The sequence below is a fragment of the Chlamydotis macqueenii genome, chromosome 3, assembly GCF_036417535.1.
Source record: "Chlamydotis macqueenii isolate bChlMac1 chromosome 3, bChlMac1.mat, whole genome shotgun sequence".
NCBI classification, from domain to species: Eukaryota; Metazoa; Chordata; class Aves; order Otidiformes; family Otididae; genus Chlamydotis; species Chlamydotis macqueenii.
In genome coordinates this window covers 45195929-45215257 of record NC_141558.1, presented here as the reverse complement: position 1 = coordinate 45215257, position 19329 = coordinate 45195929, and the positions used below count along the sequence as shown (strand labels likewise).

Below are 19329 nucleotides of genomic sequence, written 5' to 3'. Positions count from 1 at the left end.
TTTTTAGAAAAATAATCATAGCATAGTTAGGAGGTGGTCCGAAAACCACTTAAGTCAGTGGAAAAAAAAATATTGGTGACTTCAATGGGCCTTAAATCAGGGCTGAACACTCTCATGGAAAAAAAAAAACCCAACCTCAACCCAAAGAGAAGAGCAGAAATCCCACAGGCAGCTCTGGGGGCCCTGATGGCTGCACCGGCACTGTCTGGGACAGACTAGGGGGTCTGTCCAGGTCCCCTCTGCCAGGCGGGACGCCTGCCACAGCACGCCCACGCCCCTGCTAGGCACCCCCCGAGCCTTCCTGTGTCTCCGGCAGGTCATTCACTGCAGTGGCTACTTGAAGATCCGCCAGTATAGCCTGGATATGTCCCCCTTCGACGGCTGCTACCAAAATGTTGGCTTGGTCGCCGTGGGCCACTCGCTGCCACCCAGCGCCGTGACGGAGATCAAGCTCCACAGCAACATGTTCATGTTTCGGGCCAGCCTGGATATGAAGCTCATATTCTTAGATTCCAGGTAGAGCCGGGGTTATTTCCAAATCTATTCCCCTAGCCCCTCCCTTCCTCTCCCGCAGGTCTCCTCTCCTGTCCTCTCACCTGCTGATATTTGCTGCTTGTGTCTCTCGCAGGGTAGCTGAGCTAACGGGTTACGAGCCCCAGGACTTGATAGAGAAGACCCTTTACCACCATGTCCATGGCTGTGACACCTTCCACCTGCGATGCGCGCATCACTTGTGTAAGGAGACAACGTTCTCATAGACATCCCGCCCTTCGCCCCCCCACCTTCTCCCTCCATAGACGAACTTTCGGTTTGCCAGGGTTTGCCTCTAGGTTGGAAGGGGAAAAACCAGCTCACTGGAGGGGAGAATAAGCAAAAATCTGCAGCAGGTTTTAATGAAACAAGGCGTTAGAGACCAAACTCCGAGTCAGGGGCAAGAAAGAGGGAGATGGAGGCGATTGGCAATGAAAGATTATTTTTCCCTCCTCAGCTCCCAGTTGTAGGACAAGAACTCCCCTGCACAAACCTCGGGTGCTCAGTTCATTTAAAATTCCAGTTAGGAAAAACCCTTTTTTCTTGCTCCAAAAAGACATGCCAGCGAAATTCAAACACTTTTGTTCCACTTCCCCCAAGTCTCACAAATCTTCTCTGTGTGTCTAATTTTGACTGCAGTAGTAAGTCCGATTCGGCGAGCTGCTCTTTATTCTATTTTGATATCATGATGACATTAATACATGGCTAAGATTAATAAAAAGGATATTAATTTCCGGTAAGTTTCCTTACAGGGATTGTAACGAGAAGAGATAAAACCCAAAGGCAGATTTATGGAATGAAATCTCGATGACGATATGTCGGGCTGGAGTGGGGGGGGGGAATGCAGCACCCCAGTGTACTCATCCTGCCCCCCCGCCCCCATCTCCTCGCAACCCCTTTGATACCGAGGGGCCCGACTCTCAGGGGCTGAGATCAGCCCTGCCCGGGGGTCCCCACCACTCTTGCCCACGGGGGTTTCGGTCCACGCCGCTTCCCCATGTGATGCCAAGGGGCTCCCACTCCCTCTCTTCGCCCCCGGGGGTCCGGGGGGGAGGGAATGTGGGGGGTGCGAGCCCCCTTTCCCGGGGCCGACCACAACGAAGGCAGGAGCCGCGCTGAGGCTCTCCCCGCTTTGTCCCCCACAGTGCTGGTGAAAGGGCAAGTGACCACCAAGTACTACCGGTTCCTGGCCAAGCACGGCGGCTGGGTGTGGGTGCAGAGCTACGCCACCATCGTCCACAACAGCCGCTCCTCCCGCCCGCACTGCATCGTCAGCGTCAACTACGTCCTCACGTAAGTCACCCCGCCGGCCGCTCCGCGTTGCGCGGGCCCGAGCGCGGCCGAGCGAGCCCGAGAGAAGCCGAGCGCGTCCGAACGGAGCCGAGTGAACCCGAGCGGAGCCGAGCGCCCGGCGGCGGGCACCTGCCGGTGCGCCCCGGGCCGGGCGGCGCCGGGGGCCTCCTCTCCCCCCCTTCCCCGGTCACGGCTGCCGAGCTGACCAGGGCAGGCTCGCCAGGTCTGCTAGGAAAACACCGAGCGCTTTCATCTAGATGAAGGGTTTCCCGTCTGCCGGTTTCTTTTGAGAGGGGAAAAGATTTAGAGGTTGGGCACCCACATATTTTGCTGCGCCCCTCCCCCCTTTTTTTTTTTTTTACAGTTTAAATGCATCCAGCATTAAATAAAATTTAATGCAGCGTAAAAAAAAAAAGTTTCCACGTACGGAGTTATTTATACTCAACAAACAGGACATCTGTTTTTCTTTTCAAAAGTCTGGGGTTTGAAGTTCTTAATTTCATCCAGAGTCTCTATCAAAGCTCCGAGATTTCTTTTTTGTTCTTGGAGAGCGATCCTTACAGTGAACCACAAAGAAAGTTGGTGACCAGAAGGGTCAGTTAAACTTTTAAAAAATAAAATAAAAAAAATAATAATAATCAGAGTGACTGTTGAGATACCGCCTATCTCAACGCAGCTCCTTGTATTTGGGGATTGCTAGGTTGTGCTCTAGCTGTGCCTCCCAGAAGCCTGGTGAGGGAGAGGAAGGCGGCTCGGGCCGTGCCGAAGCGTTTTGCATTGTGACAGCATCTCCTCCGGCCGCGGCAGCAGTGATGCTGCGCTAGGATGGTAGGGCCGGTCAGGTCGGGGGTGCCTCGTTGGTCCTTGGGCTGATTGTTCCTCTGTTCCGCTCCCCGTTTTTTATTCTGGAGGCCAACGTAGGCTTTGGAAACGTCTGAGGGGCACAACCTGCTCCTCCCCGCAAACGGCGGCCGTGGCAGCATCACGCTCTTGCAGTTGCGGGTTTCGTGCGCGCACGGGTGGCGAGCGCTTTGGTTAGGCGGGTTGCAGACGCGCTTCCCAAAAATGAAGCGGCTCGATGCGGGGGTAATGGCTCCGGTCACGGGTGCAGGTGGGGCCGGTGGGGTGGGGAAGGGGTCTGTAAGGTGATGACGGGCACCGTGCTCCGAGCTGGGCAGGCAGGGGTTATCGCACCTCCGTGAGAAAGCAGAGATCTGGGACAAAGAAGCCCAAATGGGAGTAAAGCGCGATGCCCCTTTAAAGAAAATACTTTTCGTTGACTTTAAAAGGGGATGCGGGGCGCGGCGGGGTAACACTGTGGCACCCACCCAGCGAGGTGCGGGTCGGCAGAGGCACTACCACCTCTCTTCTGGCTGTTCCGTACCTCGCTGTGCCCGCTGCCCCTACGCCAGCCCCTCTCTGCATTATTGGCGTTTCAGGTTGGCACAGCAAAGCAAGCAGGGACCACCCCGGTTTGTGGGGGCGGGCGGGCGGGGGAGAGGATCAGACAAACCCCTCGGAGCCATTTTCCAGCTGCAGGACCTCTTGTACTGTGGGGCTGCCCCAGCACGGCGGTCACCGCCGGTGTAACCCCAGCCCAGGGAGGCTACCAGGGGCCCGGAGGGGCCGGGGACACCCACATCGGGTCGCTATCTGGGCCGTTTGCACCTCCAGAGCCGGCTGCGCGGGTGCGCATCCGTCCGCCCTCCGCCCAGCCCCGCGTGGTTGGACGAAAACTCCGCGCACCGCGGATCCGCGACCCGGCGAGATTTCCCCGCCTGGATCTTGGCTCGGGGAGCCCCGGACCCTGCCACCTCTCCAAAAAAAAAAAAAAAAAAAAAAAAAAAAAGCAAACCCAAATCTCACAGCGATCCCAAAATAGCGCGATTCCCCCGCCTCCGCTGATTTTTCGCTGGAGCCAGCGTCTTTGTGTTTTCGTGCAAGTCTGTGGATTTTAAGAACAAGGCTGTATTTACACTCATTTTCAGGCTGACGTGTAGGGGGACTACAGTTGTTTTAAGATTTCCCTGGGAGGACGAGGTTACACGCGGCGTAACCTGAGTGCTCCCCTTGCGCTCTTTGCTCAACTGCCTCCAGCGCGGAGGGTGGTGAGGGGGCAGAAAGGGAGTCAGGCCGCCAAAAACATGGATGGGAAACGCTGGGAGGTGTGGGTCCGTCACTGGTTGCCGCAACTGCCGTGTGCTGCCGGCGGCTGCAATGCTGGCACCGCGACTGCGTTAAAACCCGATTTGGGAATGCTTGGGTCCTCGAGATCTGGTGACCCTGCCTGCTCTTCCTTGGGGGGCTGCAGGAGAAGAGATCGCACCCTCCTGGCCTCTGTGGCAGGGCGGCTGCTGCCGAAATGGCTGCCCAGGCTCCAGGGGACGGGTGTAGCTTCCACTGCAGCATTATTACTATTTTTTTTTTCTGTTGTTATTATTATCATTATTATCCTACAGCTAGTCTGCTGCTCGGAAAAATAAATGCAAAGAACAGGCCCTGCCGTGTGCTGGGGGCCTGTAAGCAAAGAAAGGGCTGGCTTTTAAAAAACGGGGAGATGTAGTCAGCCTCTGAAATGGGTAACGTGAGGTGGAGGGGAGCCGTTGGAGAAAGGTGGAAGAGTCAGGCGGAGAGATGCTGAACTCCTCGTACCTAGAGTTGGCTTAATTGTCTTGATGAGCTGTTCAGAGTCAACATGTTATCATTCAAATAGGGAAGATTGGTAGTGAAAATGCAGGGGAAAATAAGAGGTTATGGGAACTTGACATTTTCCTCTGGTATGAGGTAGTCTCCACTCCAGGAGGGCTGAGTAAAGGTCCTGTAGCACTCAAAATTTGCAAATCTTTAGTAAACTTTGTTCCAGTATAAATCCTATAGCTACTGCAACTCCTGAAGGATAACATTGGATTATTCCAGTAAACGAGGAACTTCTGAGTGTGCGTGTGTGTGAAGCAGCAGAGATGTAAACCAGTGGTTTTATGTTTTGAAATAACAGAGAGCTGCGTTTGGGATTGCAGGGTGGAGCTTGAAAGGTGGGATACCTCTCGCCAAAGATTCCTTTGAAAATAGGAAATGTCAGTCTTTTTCACTGAGTTGAGGTGAAAACAGCAAAAGGGATCATAGATTTTGGAAGATATGGTGCAAGTTTTTGAGCTGCTGATTCCCCAGTCCCCTTCTTCACTCAGGAGTTTTTCTGGTTTGCTCATGGGATAAGGAGCTTTTTCTCACTGTTGAGAGGATCCTGAGTGCTCTGATGTTTTGGAAAAGGAGCGATTACCGAGTGGTGTAAGTGCCAAACTGGTCTGGAGGACTGTCTGGATCAGTTTCAGTGCAGGCTGAAGAGGAGGAGTGGGAATCTTTTAGCTTGTAGCTTCCCAGCTCCCCTGGGCGATGCAGGTGATGAAAATGGAAAGAATGACAACAGGTTTACGCAGAAGGGACCCCCACCCCACCCCTCAGTTCAGAAAATAAAAAAGAGGTAATTTCCATCTTCCATAAATCTCAAGCTTTGAGAAAGTTAATTCTAGGGTTGAGAACAAATGTTTGTAACAAGTATATATACTGAACTAAATGGGTATGATGGCAAGGGCATTTTAGCAACAAGAGGGAAGGTTATTTTTTCTGTAGTAGCAGTGTGTCAAAAATTAATATAAATGACCTTTAAGGACTTCAGCTTTAAAACATAGATTTGCTCTTCTTTGTATTCCGCTTGGAACGTGTAAGTACAGACACAGAATAGGTGTTTCTTTCCTTATTTGTTCTGTACACACAGTTGCCATATCATTGATTATTAGCTGTGCATGTTTATCACATAAAGGGATTCAAGTATGAGTCGATTAATAGAGAATGCAACTGCTGAAGTTAAGTTCATATTTAGATCGCAAACAACCTCCCTTTAAACAAATGGGTAACGCAAAGTGCAAATCCTTTGACTTTTTGAGCACGAGCAAATATTATAATAATTTGTCCCCAGAGAAAGCTAAGGAAGCTCTCCTACATGCATTTCGTTGTCCTTCAGCATTTAAAAGAATAGCAATAGCAGTAACATATACAGATATCAGGGATTAGGTACCTAATTGTGACTAATCTCTGTTCTGAAGATACAGTACATCTAGGATGTAGTTCTGGTTGACCTCGTCACATTGCATTATGTAACTGACTGATTAGAAGCACAAATTGAAAGCAATTTGTTTGAAAGATTATTTCACAAATAACTGCCATATTGATGAATGTTTTACTTAACGATGTGGTAAATGCAATTTAGAATAAATTAACCATTAATTGTATCTACACACTTCATCTTTAGGTTACTATTACTATTTATAGCTTTGTGTACTACCAGATTTAAAGTGATTGTATAAGCAGTGTGGTAACATTCTGTGTGACGGCTCAGACTTTGAAAACATTCCTCCCCGGCACATGAAGAGGGCTTTAAGAGAATTTATGTTTCACGTGGAAACAAAGCTCTATCCATATTTTTGGACATAAACAATGGAATATTTCCATAGTTTTTCATAAACATCCTCTTTCTGGCCTGTCTCTGGGCTGTTGGGTATCACCTCCTTCTTGTCCTAGTCAATGGGAGAATCCAGAAACTATATTTCTGTACTTGCAGCCCCATCTTTCTTAAGTGTTTCTCTCAAATCGACCTATTTGGAACTGCCTCAGAGTCCTCTTCTCAGTCAAAGGTAGATAGATACATGTTCTCTTGTATCTCTCAAGTGTATGATGGAGTGTGTAGGACAGTGAGTATAGTGGGAAAGTTACTACTTGTAGAAGAAATACTGGACGCCCTTACTCCTATCCTTAGTGGGACTAGTTGTATGAGTAAGCTTAGCCATCTAACTCTAATATTTGAGATAAGGCTTAGTGACCTTAACTAGATAATGTATTTTTTCTTAAGTAGTTGTAAACAGTAGAATCAAAACTGACCTGCTGCTTTTCCTTTCTATTTCTCTATATTAATGGGAATTTTGCTACTTGCATAATCGTGCACAGAACTGGGTCCCACTTAATATGTTGAATCTACAATGTGCTTTTTCTAAGATTAGAAAGCCAATGTGATCATATGAAAGATCATTTACATGATCTGATTAGCAACATGAATATATAAAGGAATTGTTTTAATCAATCAGAATGCTTGGAAAGCATATACCTCAAAGAAAAAAGTATAAAAGGATTCCTCTTGAACTACTCAGTGCAGGATTCTGTTTGTTCACTATTAGTTTTTATTACAGACTTCTCTCCCTGGAACATTGTTTATATATTTCTTGCAAATAGGAGACAGGCTTTTCCAGGTGTCCACAATACGTTTCTGCAGTTCTTCTTTGTTCGTGTACAGGCTTTCTTAGCTACCATTTGTTTAATTCACTCCAAATTTCTATGCTTGTATTTAAACCAGGTGACTGTAATGGCCAAGGCACTAAAACGGTGAGCCAGAGTCTACAGTCACTGCTCCTATGAAAGAAGTTTTATTTGCTAGGGTAAGGATTAAAGGACGGCAGCTCAGATCCACAGGGAAAAAAAAAAGCAGTCATTAGTTTAAATGCTTGCATACTGATAGTCTTACATGGCATGAAATTTAGGATGGCAAATAAGTGTCTCTTATTCCAAGAAAGAAAAGTGACTTCAAATGCTTTCCACTTCATCCTTTTCCAATTTGGTGTGCTAGCTCTTCCAAGCCTTTGGAAACTCCCTCCTCCCAAACACGGAGTTGCAGATCTTGTAAAATGATTGTCTGGGGTTGAGACCCGTTCAGCGGTGGCAATGGCTGAAGCGGTTACTATCTCCAGCTGTCTGCCTCGCTCTACTGACGAAAGGTACAAGGCCTGCTCTTACTCCTAAAAGGCCATAGTATGTAGTTTAAGGTGAACTGCCACAGATTTTGCTTTACATGGAAGCAGTGTACTGTACCCTGCAGCACGGCTGTTCCTGCAAGAGAGGTTGTTTGCACTTTATCCTTATCCTGCCCTTCAGCACTTTGAACGGCACAAACGAGGCCTGTGAGAACCACTATGGCAGCCAGGCCCTTCAGTCCCTCTGGGGACCAGCCCCAGTGCAGGCAGGCCGAGCGGTTAACTGCTACCAAAGGTTTCCCTTCGACACTGTCATCCTCTCCATACTCTGCACAAACCCAAATGCCAGACTGGCTCCTGCTTTCATAATAGTACCAGTGCCTTCCTCAAGCAGGTTTATAGTTTTGCTAGCTCTGCTTCTGTTTCCTTCATCTGTCGCCATGTTCGCTCCCATTTCTCTGTGCTGCATCTCAGTACTGCTGTGATTCCCGTGTTGTTTCACTGTAATTATAATGAGATACAACAGGTGTGATAAGTTACTAAAAGGCTCCTGAAACAAGCTCTTCCCTCTACCTTCTGGTGTTCTTGCTAGTTTTTATTCGTACACACACAAACGTGGCATTTCAACATGGCCTAAATTAAGTGCTAACAAATAAATCTCCTTTGTCCGTTCAACAGTGGCAAGTATCTGTTTAAAATCTAATTCTCCTTCTCTCACCTCTCTTTTGTACTTTACAGCATGGGCCAGGCTCCAGCACACATGTTCGTACTCAGTAGGTTACTTCAGAGGCAGCCCCTTTCACTTTGATGACACTATTTATGGAGGCAGGCATCGCTCCGTGTGAACAAGGGTAGAGCGTCTGACCCTTCTGAAGGCTTGGGGTGGCTGAAGTCTGGAGTCAATCACATGATCTTTAACACAGTTAGACGATTTATTCCTGTTGTTATGTTTTGTTATCATCCACTTAGTGCAATTAAATCGCAGAAGTCCTGATTTACTGAAGCACTTGAGCACATGGCAGGCTCAAAAAGTGCTTAGACATAACTTTCAGTACATGATTATATCCTAGTGAATTCAGTTTTGAAATAAAAAAAACCCTTAGGCACACTCTTAGAAATAAGAATATTCCTTAGCTTTGCCAAACAGAGATGGCCTGAAGGACCATTTGTTACTGTGTTGAATTGGGACGTAATAAAGAACAGCCATAGTTTTTCAGCTACAAACCACTATGTATAAATCCTGGGGGCAGCAATGTTGAAAATAACAGCTATTTTCTGCTGAAGTTTCAGTGCAACTATGGAAACTCCAATGCCTGTCTAACTAAAGTTTGGCTCTATCCCTAGCATTGAGTGGATATTTTGACATAACCTAGCATGAAGATCTTTAAACCCTTCCAATATTCAACGGTCTTACATCTGTGCTGTCGGTTAGGAAGCAAACATGCACAGCCTGCCCTGAAGGCAGCCTGTTCCCAAGTAGCCTGTGGCTTCGATCATCTCTGTACTATGTTTGGCAGCTGGTAGTGTGGGCTGTTGCTATAGAAAACTCTCTCTCTCTGTCTTAGGCCCTGGTTAACTGAAATTCACCCAAAGGCATTGCATGCTATTTTTCTTTTGCTGTTTCCAAAGACTGTTTTGTACACAGAACAAAATAATAATCTTTAATGACTGCTTCATGAGGCACATCCAAGTATTTGTGCAAATAAAGGCTGGATTTAGGGACAAATAGCTTGATAGCATCCTCCCATTTGCGGCCAAACTGCTGAACAGTGTTTTCCCAAATAATTCTGTCTATCCTAAGCTGCTAGTAGAAGAGTTAAAGAAAAAGTGTTGTCTTCTGAAAGATGATCAGCCTCCTTAGTGCTTTTGAGTCCATGAAAACCAGCAACGGGGGTGGGGATGTCGCTTCAGTCCAAAGAAAACTGCGTATCTGTGTGATTACAGTGGTGTAACTTCACACAGGAATATGCAATTAGGGTTTCCATGATGATATCTAGTGTGTTCAAGAAAGCAGTAGAGGAGAGAAGGTGCACAGTGCCATTTGCACAGGTGTGATACTCTGGAGTTGCTGTGTACATGCTACAGAAGTGGCCACCACAAGCACAGTAAATCTCATATGCTATGATATACTAGACTTGTTGCACAAACTAAATTAAATGTACCGTTACTTTAGCTGCAGATTAGCTGTAGTGTTGGTCCAAGGACAGTTGTGGGTTGGCAGTGGAGTTGATCTGCATGTATGCTGTGGACATTTTTGTGGCAACGTACAGCAGCCTGGTCAGAGACACTTCTAGGCATCTGGAAACTCTTGATAAATGCGTATGTGAAGTAGTGACAGCAGAGTGGTTAAAGCCAGCTAACATGGTAGATTTACATTTCTAAAGAAGATTGTAGATAGATGTTATTGTATTTTATTAAATTGTTTTTATTTATTTGTTGAGAAATTTTAGATATGCCTAGTTAAGTATTTCACTGCCTATAACTGTTCAACTTGCTGGAGACTCATTTTTCAGTTTCATAAGCTGGATTTTGACATGAGCGTGCGTTTCTGGAACTGTGTATGTAATGATGAGTTGTTGTTAGTATTATCATTGAAAAACATTAACTGCTGTTAAAAAAGTATATTTTCTGAATTTGATAGAAGATGTGGGGTCAGCAATAATTGTGCAATGTATGGTGGTTTAACTTACTTTGTGGCCCAGAGGGTCTAGGTAGTCAAGCAGGTTATCTTGTATCAATTTTAACATTTAATGGACCTGCTTAACAAATATAACCGTGTAGAATGTGTACTTTGAGGAGATAGAATCAGTGATTACCAGGAAAGTATCAAATAAAATGGAGTATTATGTGTTATCTTATAGCCTTGTGATATTGGCTTTTCTTGCTATTTGTCTCCTCCTTTATCAACATAAACACTTTATACATTGTCTATCTATCAAGGCTGGATGACCAAGCCTGAGTCAGATATGAACAGAGCCTTAGACCCAAGTGGCAAGTAATGTGAGTGGAATTTGGCTGCAGTAGCGGTTTGACTGTGGGTAGGAAGGAGGTAAAATACAGTTTAACTCAGGTACAAATAATGAAATGAGAAAACAGACATATTAATTTGTAAAAAAAAAAAAACCCCAAAAGCCTTTCTTCCCTAATGCCAAAAACTATGTGCAAATCCTTGTCTGTCTTCTTCCCCCTACCTCCTCTAAAATTTAAGCAAAATAAGGTTCAGTTGAAAAGCATTTATTAAGTATATCATGGTTGCTTGCTTTGTGGGCAGAAAACGGCACACAATGGCCCGTAAAGGCAAAGTGCTGTCCCTTGGCCAAAGCCAAGGAACTCTGGACAAGTGAATCGGAAAGACTTTCATTGTAGAAAAATCCTACTTCCTCTGAGGAAGGTAAAAGTCTTACGGCAAGAAAGGACTAATCTGATGAAAGAGAAAGTGATCTACTCTAAATGGGACCTCCTCATTAGATGGAGTTCATGAAGCCTTTTGGACTTAACATGCCTCTTCACTATGGGGCACAGCTGATTGGAAAAAGCAGGCTGAAATGATGGACAAGTATGTTACGAGTCACGCAGACAGGACATTTCCCAAGGAGGAACAAACAGAATGAACAGTAAACCATTTTTCACTGTTTTTATTAAGTAAACTATTCCCAGATCACAGAAGCTTATCCAGAAAATCATCACAGAAAAGCTTTTTTTTAAAGTGTTCATCTTAGGATCTTAGGAAGATTGTCTCAACAAAAGCTTTAATTATGAGAAACACAGAGGAGTTGATAAAATCTGAAATATCAATAAATTAACTTTTAGAGTAAATTATTAGAAGTAATCACAGCAAATTGTCAGGACCACTCTTCATTGCACAATTTCAAAGGAACTGAAGTACAAAATTGCTTAACTACTGTGGTACAGACAGTAACATAAGAACAGCTCTACAGGATCAGATACTTACTGACAGTGACCATAACAAATACTTTGGAAAGAGTTTAAAAATAGAACAAGCATGCAGTAATGCTTCCCCAGCAGTTTCTCCCAGTCTTCAAGAAGTTCAAATGACTTCCTAGAAAGAGACAAGATCTTTGAGGATATCAGTTGTCAATGTTTTGTGGGAGTTTTTTCTCCACAAATGTACCTCTTTTTATTTTTGAGACCGTGTGAGCTTTTGCCAAGCTTAAACACATGTGGTAAGAAAGGCCTCCTTTTGTTGTGAAAGTGCCACCTTTTCATTCCTTTCATAGCCCATCCTTCTTGCGTCAGAAGAAAAAGTGAAAAACTGCTTCCTACTCATTTTTTCTATGTCGCTCATAATTGAGAGATCTTACTTTGTTCTCCCAGTTATCTCCTTTTCAGCATGAGGAGTCTCCTTAACTGTTTCTCATAGGGAGGCTGTTCCAAGCCCACCATCCTTGCTGTCCCACTCCGAGCTTTTTCAGGTTTTCAGATGGGATGGTCAGAGTAGACGATATTTGAGGGGCATGAGGGGTTTGTGTGCAGTATGAGGCATAATCCTCATCTTTATAATTCTCATTTACTGCATAATTGTGCAATCGTGTGCACTTTCTTATACACACGGCAGTCTGCATTATAAGTGACCTCTCTGCAATGTGATGCATCTTTCTTTTGTGAAACTTGTCAGTGTAAGCAGTGAAACATATAAATTAGAGGATTCTTCACCAAAATGGAGTTTAAGGCTACTAGTTCTAGGAAGAAAAATCTGAAACTAGGTTTTAAAGACCATACTTAGGCCCCTTAGAGGACAGTGTTGTATATGTATGTGCCCCTAAAATCTCAGGGTCTATAGCTACATAATTGTCTTTTGTGGCTTCTAAACACCCAGAAATAGGACTTTCATCCAATTTTGTGCCAACTTTTCAGTTACTATTACTTAGAAAACATAGAATAGTCAAATCTTGAAAGTGTCTTGGCTGTTTTAGCCCTTTTCCTTGCTTTGAGGGAACAGAACTGATATGAGGCTCTTATCTCTAAAGAAGTGCCTGGATTTTAAAATGAAAACACCCAGCATCCTTAATGGAAATCATGAAGAGCTCCTTTTGGTTCTCCTTATTATGTACCTTAATGTGTTATAGGAATCCTTAGGATTTAGAAACCTCTTAATTTATAATCTCTGCCAAAAATCACCAGCATCCTCTCAAATCCTTTTGTCTAAGCATATCATATAGCTATCTAGTGTGCTATTTCCAATGATTTCTGCTCAGTTAGGTACACAATAACAATGCCATTACATGTATTCAATCAAGTATTTTTATTCATAGAATACATCTCAAATTTATTTTAGCAGTTTAAATAAGTGAGTTTAATGTATATTTAGTCAAGCATTACAGAAGTGAGGGCTTAAGTAGATTAGAAATAAATGAATCCAATTAAAGAACACGACTGTGAAATTTGATATGTCATAGGCATGAATGAACTGTTTGCACAGCAACTGTAAAGAAATCATTAATGATTAACTATCTAGAAGAGGTTTAATCAAGGATAAATGGTATGGGACGTAGTTAAAAATATTTGCATTGAATACATGGAAATTCTGAAATAATAAAAACACACTTTGCATCAATAGCGACCTGACTACTGGTCTCGTGAAATGTATTTTTTTGTTACCTGTGGTAGATGTCCATCCAGGGGCTGCAGCTGAGAGTTAGCTTAGTAACATTAGCTATCATGCATTGACAGCAGGAGATTGTTCCTTGCAACCAAAAGCTTAAGTTTAATAGGTGAGACAGACAAAGATATTTCACCAAAGAAGTATTTCCTACAAGAACATATTGTTATCTTCCCTTGCAGAGTGAATATTCAGCAAAGTTAAGGTAGAGATTCTCAGAAGTGATCAGTGCTGGGCTACATTTGACCCTACCAAACCTAAAAGTCCCATTGACTGCCTTGAAGTAAGCTCAGACAAGTACCAAGTGCTTGCTAAAATCCCATGATGATTTGTCCAGTGTGGCATCTGTCGACACCTGTGTCTATGGGAGGATTGCACGTGGAATCCAGATCACTTGACTACTAGAATGGTGTCTTAAAGATGTCAGTGGTATTCAAGGTATATTTTTTAACACATAAAAATGTTAAGAAGTCTGAGATGGGAACATCTACCCTGTATAACAGCAGTCTGTTGCACTATTGTCAGTCTGGCTTTCTGCAAAACAGAAGCCGTCTTACAGCGATATGTGAGAACTTACGTTTATGTGGCATTAATTCCTAGAGGGGTGCTGTGCACAGGCACTTGCCAATGCACTGAGTTGACACTGAGTGGTTGAAAGGGAGTAGTTGGAAGAAAAAAAAATTAGACTTTTAAAAATCTCATTTAACAGGCCTTTGGTTTATTCAGAAATATTATTCTGAATGTGCAGGTGAAAGTAAAGTAATGAAAAACCCCAGATGATGGTGACAAAGAAGTCACCACAGTAATTTAATAAAGATTGACAGTATGGACATGACTCATGGAGTTCTGCAAGGTTTAACATGCCTTCAGATATAGTGTTCTTAACTATTTGGTGGCTATCCAAACAAACAAAAAGCATTGCAGGCTATGTCCCTCTAATCCAAATTTCTCATTATCAGGCAGATTCTAACATACATAAACTCCTGTCAAATATTTCTCCATTTAACTTGGCAAGCACTGAATATACATTGAATATGACTTTTAGCCAATTGTGCTCGTAGGCACCTCACATTTGAAAGAAAGCACTCCCAGTATAAATAAACATTGCAGGATTAAACTCAGGTCATCATATTTATTTAAAGCATTTTTTTTTCCTGTACTATCTGTAACTAAAAATAGTTATATAGTTATATTATTTAGTTATATTTATATATAATTATCCAAGAATATCTTAGGCATTTTATTCACAAACAATAATAAATCCCTGGTGCATATTTTTGTCTATCAAATACAGTAAATAAAGGCAAATACAGTGCAAAAGGGCTCCTTTCACAGCCAGAGATGGCTAGACATGTAGTTGGGAATGACAAACTGTACCTTTGGACTGCTGAAAACTCAGCCACACCATGATTATCTAAAGGCCAGGATGTTTTATGTAACTCTAACTGACAGTTAAATGACTGTGTTCTGAGACGAGAAACCAATCAGGGAATATATAAAATTTCTCTCTCACAGTGGTTGTCTGGAGGATATCCTCAGACATTTGTATTAAATGATCTGTACAGGAAACTTTGTGCCCAAATTTTCCTGAATGCATCAAATAATTTAATTAAACTTCCTGGTTTGCATTGCTCTGTCTTTAAAAGCAAATATAGAAATATGATACCATGTACATGAATCTCATGGCTGGAGAAGCTGTAAACTTTGACTCAACAAGATGTAAACAGCTACTGTTGCTTCTGCTATTTATGGAGATAAATGGGTGGCTGGAACTTAATGAAGGGATCCAACATACAGATCTCATGCTTCTCCAAGTAGATGCATTGCTTAACCGTTAAGGGTACGAATTAAAAACAACCACTTGAAAGATTTCTGGAGGGTCTTTCCAATTACTTTGGTTAGCAGTAGGTTGCACAACTGAATGTCAGTGTAGGTTCAGAATGAGCAGTGAGGTTCAACAGCTTTTTTTCCCACTTTGCCCTGAAATTTTTCCTCCTTACTTTGACTGGTTCTGGAAGATGCTACAGGGATTGCACACGCTCCTCCTGACAAGCCTCGTGAGCCGACCGAGGCCTTTGTAAACATTTCTGAGACACATTGTACATGGACAGAGGACACAGCAGATGAGGAAATTGTCTGTTTTGTTGTACCATCTGCTAATTTAGAAAGCTGTGAAGATGACAAACAGCCCAAATCTGTTCCCTTTTCACTCATCTGCTGAATGGCGCTCTGTTAGCATTGCATGAGCTGGAGTGTGGAAATGTTAAAAGTTGCAGACATTGTTTAAAAGTGGAAGAATGATATATTACAGTATTGTGGTCAGACATGCATGAGGAAGTGCCAGACTTTTACCACCTTCATGGCTGATATTAACTGAATTGCAAGAACTCAGCAAAATAGACTGAACATTAGTGATGTTAACACCTTCAGTTTTATCTCACAATCTCTATTCTGTGTTCTGTTAGACTGGTAGAAAATCTGAAAAATATAATTTTTCTGATTTTTAACTAAAAGAAATGCGGGGTGTATATGTCTCTTTTTACAGATTTTTCATGTAAAACTAGAGGAAATGATCAACATATATTATGTGTTCAAAAGAAATAATAGTGCAACCAGTTAAAATTACATCATTTTCCTTTGCATGAACAATGCCTTCTGCTTCACTTCAGTCATCTGAATGATTGTACCTGCTGCATTAAGATCATCTAACGCTTTTACTTTCAGCTTGTACTTCTTTAATTACTTTAATATGTGTAAGGAATTACATGGGTGTATGTTACCCAGTGTTTGTTAGGTTTAGATGGTCCCATGATGCCTTTTTATTCTTTATTGGCTGTGATTTCCAGTGATAGTATGATCATTGCATGTTGTTCAGACTTTCAATTGAAAGGTACCTAAGAATAAGAGTGAGATCTGTTTTCAGTTGTGTACTGATATTTTGATTGCTGCAGAAGAGAATGAACTGAAATGCATTTCAGTTCAATGCCATATAAAAACTGATTTTCTGTGAATCTTCTTTAAGGTGCCTAAATTTAGTGTCTTTCGATTTAATTAAACACACTGTAAACATCTTCCTCTTTGTTGGTTGTCTATGTATTTTCAGTCAGCGCATGTATAGCTTATTCTTCCTATCTGGCATCTTGTGATATTAACATAAAAAGATGCTCTTTCTTATGGCATTTGCTTAGTTTTCCATGGGCTAAGCATTTTTTCTTCTTTTTTGAAGGTTTTTTTTCTTGTTCTGAAGGTTATATGGTGTATGACTGAAGAGATATTAGATCTCTAATCTTTACTCTTGTTGTCCTTCTGAAGTTCTTTTGGTTTAATCTAGATCTTTTTTCTTCACTAATGGATGTAATTATTTTACTCCTTCCTCTGGAAGGTCCTGTTGAGTTGCTCTTTCTATTTGAAAGCATTTTTCAGGGCTTGAGTTCTCTTCTGTTCATAGCCAATGCTGTCTTTAAGTAGGTGTTCTGGTTTTGTTTAGTGAGGGGGGGCCTAAGGTGGTAGCTTCTGTAGGAAACTGCTAGAAGTTGCTCCCCTTTGTTCAGTGGACTCGGCCGGGCCTAGGGCGGACCCACTGTTGGCCAAGGCTGAGCCAATTGGTAGCAGAATGTTCCCTGATAAGGCTTCTGTGATAACGTATTTAAGAAGGGGAAACCAAAAAAAAAAAAAAAAAGGAAGAGAAGATGTGAAGAAGCTGAGTGGGGGCAGAGAGGGGGAGGCGCAAGCCTTGTGGGCCTTGCCGGCCTCACCCTCTGGCCTCCCGCTGGGCGACCGACTGATCCCGACTCAGCCCGGCCTGGCTGCAAGAAGTGGAGAGGAGATGAGAAGTGAATAAGATGTAAAAAGGATCCTGAGAGGCATCTGCCCGCTTCTTGTGAAGAACTTTTCTTGTGAGAGGAACGGCTGCAGATGCCAAGGTTAGTGAAGAAGGAGGGGGAGGAGTAATGTGGCTCCTGGCCGAGGTTCCCCTGCAGCCTGTGGTGATGACCATGGTGGAGCAGGTTGTCCCCCTGCAGCCCATGGAGGTCCACGGAGGAGTAGAGATCCACCTGCAGCCATGAAGGACCCCACTCTGGGGCAGACTGATGCCTGAAGGAGGCTGTGGCCCGTGGAGGGCCCACTGGGGCAGCTGTTCTGGAGGGACTGCACCCCGTGGAAGAGATGACCCACGCCGGAGCAGTTTCACGAAGGACTGTGGCCCGTGGGAGGAACCCCACGACGGAGTAGGGGAGGAATGCAAGGAGTTCTTCCCCCGACGATGACGCAGCGGCATAAAACAACGCGTGATGAACTGACCGCGACCTCCATTCCCTCTCCCTCCCTGTGCTGCTCGGGGTGGTGGTGGGGGGAAAGTAGTAGAGACAATGTTAAGCCCGGGAAGAGGGAGGGGTGGGGAGAGGTTATCTCATTCTCTGTCTCATTATCCTGCTATTTTTAGTAATAAATGAATAGTTTTCCCCAAGTCGAGTCTGTTTTGCCCGTAATGGTAACTTTAAGGATTTCTCCCTGTCCTTATCTCAAACCTCAAGCCATTTTTTTTATATTATCTCCCCCCGTTCTCTCAGAGGGTGGGGGAAGTGAGAGAGAGACTGCGTAGTCTGGTCCTGATCAGGGCTAAACTACAACAGTAGGGAATCTGAATATCTTCAAAACTATTTGTGCCCTTAGCTCTCTAAGGTTGACGTCTAGTCTCACTTTAGTTTTTAGATTTTGGTTAAAGTAGTGCCAAACTTCACCCTATTTCTTGAAGAAACGCAATTACAAAAAAGCCTGGCTTGTCTGTAGAGTTTTAGTTTGTCGTGGGCCACACTGTGCCCACTGGGCCTCTGTCATTAATTCCAGTCTTCCCAACATTATTTCTAACAAAGCTGACTCACTCTTTCCTCATCTTTTTTTCCTTCCAAAAGGTCATATCAAAAAAGCTCTGTTTTTTTTTTTTTTCAGTTTCATGGTGAGCTTTATCCATGCACTTAGTTGCCATATTTGTGCAAGCTCTGTTTTTTGCCGAGAATTCAGGTTTTGTGGTACTGTCATACTCCCTTACTGTTCTTTTCTGAGTCTATCTGCTAATGAGTCATTATCTCTTTCTCAAACTTTAGTTAGACAGACTGTTGCCACCATGTTTCATATTGTGCATTTTGGCAATGGTAGTAGGCAGAAAGTGTCTTCTAAAGCTGAATTGTGAGAACTTTTCACACAGGTGTTGCAGATCCAGCTGGCATACAAGTCATGTGCAAACAGATTGACTTCCTCTTCCAAAAATTTATCTGCTTCAGCCTTTACCCTTCTCCATCAGCAACTTACTATAGCTAGCTCCCTTGAGTAAAGAATGCTTTGTACTTGACATTTATATGCTTTATTGCAGAGGAGTGCAGTTGGTACAGCCATTGATCCTTGATTTTTCATGATGCTAGCTTTAGTACATCAGTAAGTGCTTTCAAAATTAGGCTCAAGCTTTATTATGGGCATTGGAAGAACTGGAGACACGGCACAGAATGGATATGCTTTTGGGAGTTAGATCTGAGAAGAAAATGGGAAGCAGCATATTGTAGCAAGACGATTTTATGCTGTCTTCTGATTTCTTTTCACTTACAGTGAAGCATGGCAATCCAGTCTGTAGGTGCCTGGTACATTGAACATACTGAGAAGATTCTCATATGGGGGGGGGGGTGATAACACAAGATAGAGGAGAAATAATACATTTTTGGAAGCATACGCTACCAAAAGCATATGCATCCAAGTTTTTTGAGGAGTCAAAGAGGACCTAGAATTTCCATCCAACTGTGGAAAGAATGGCTGTTTCCCATCATGAAAAGGTGGAGGTCTTCAATGTGTTTCCCTTTGCAAAGAGGCATCACTTTGGTCTTGTCTGGATTCAGTTTGATCCATCTGTTCTTCATTTAAGAGCTAATTTCCTGTAGTTATTCTGATGTTTTATAGTGATGATAGTTGCATCAGAAAATGAGATAAATAGTAGATTGTCAGCAACATACTGTTAGCAATTGAAAACATGCCATATCACTCTCTCTCTCAGCAGTCTCATGTAGATAGATGTAGATTGTATGGATCCCTGTGGGATCCTGA

The 19329-nt window shown here is 43.5% G+C and overlaps 1 protein-coding gene across 1 annotated transcript in view; it reads left to right on the top strand.

The window, feature by feature from the left end:
* SIM1 (SIM bHLH transcription factor 1) overlaps positions 1–19329 on the top strand; it is a 46916-nt gene that overhangs the window by 13064 nt on the left and 14523 nt on the right. The window contains exons 6-8 of the mRNA XM_086744868.1: positions 317–516; positions 629–735; positions 1677–1824. Of these exons, the coding sequence (XP_086600994.1) occupies positions 317–516; positions 629–735; positions 1677–1824 (455 nt within the window). The remainder of the gene's footprint in view (positions 1–316; positions 517–628; positions 736–1676; positions 1825–19329) is intronic.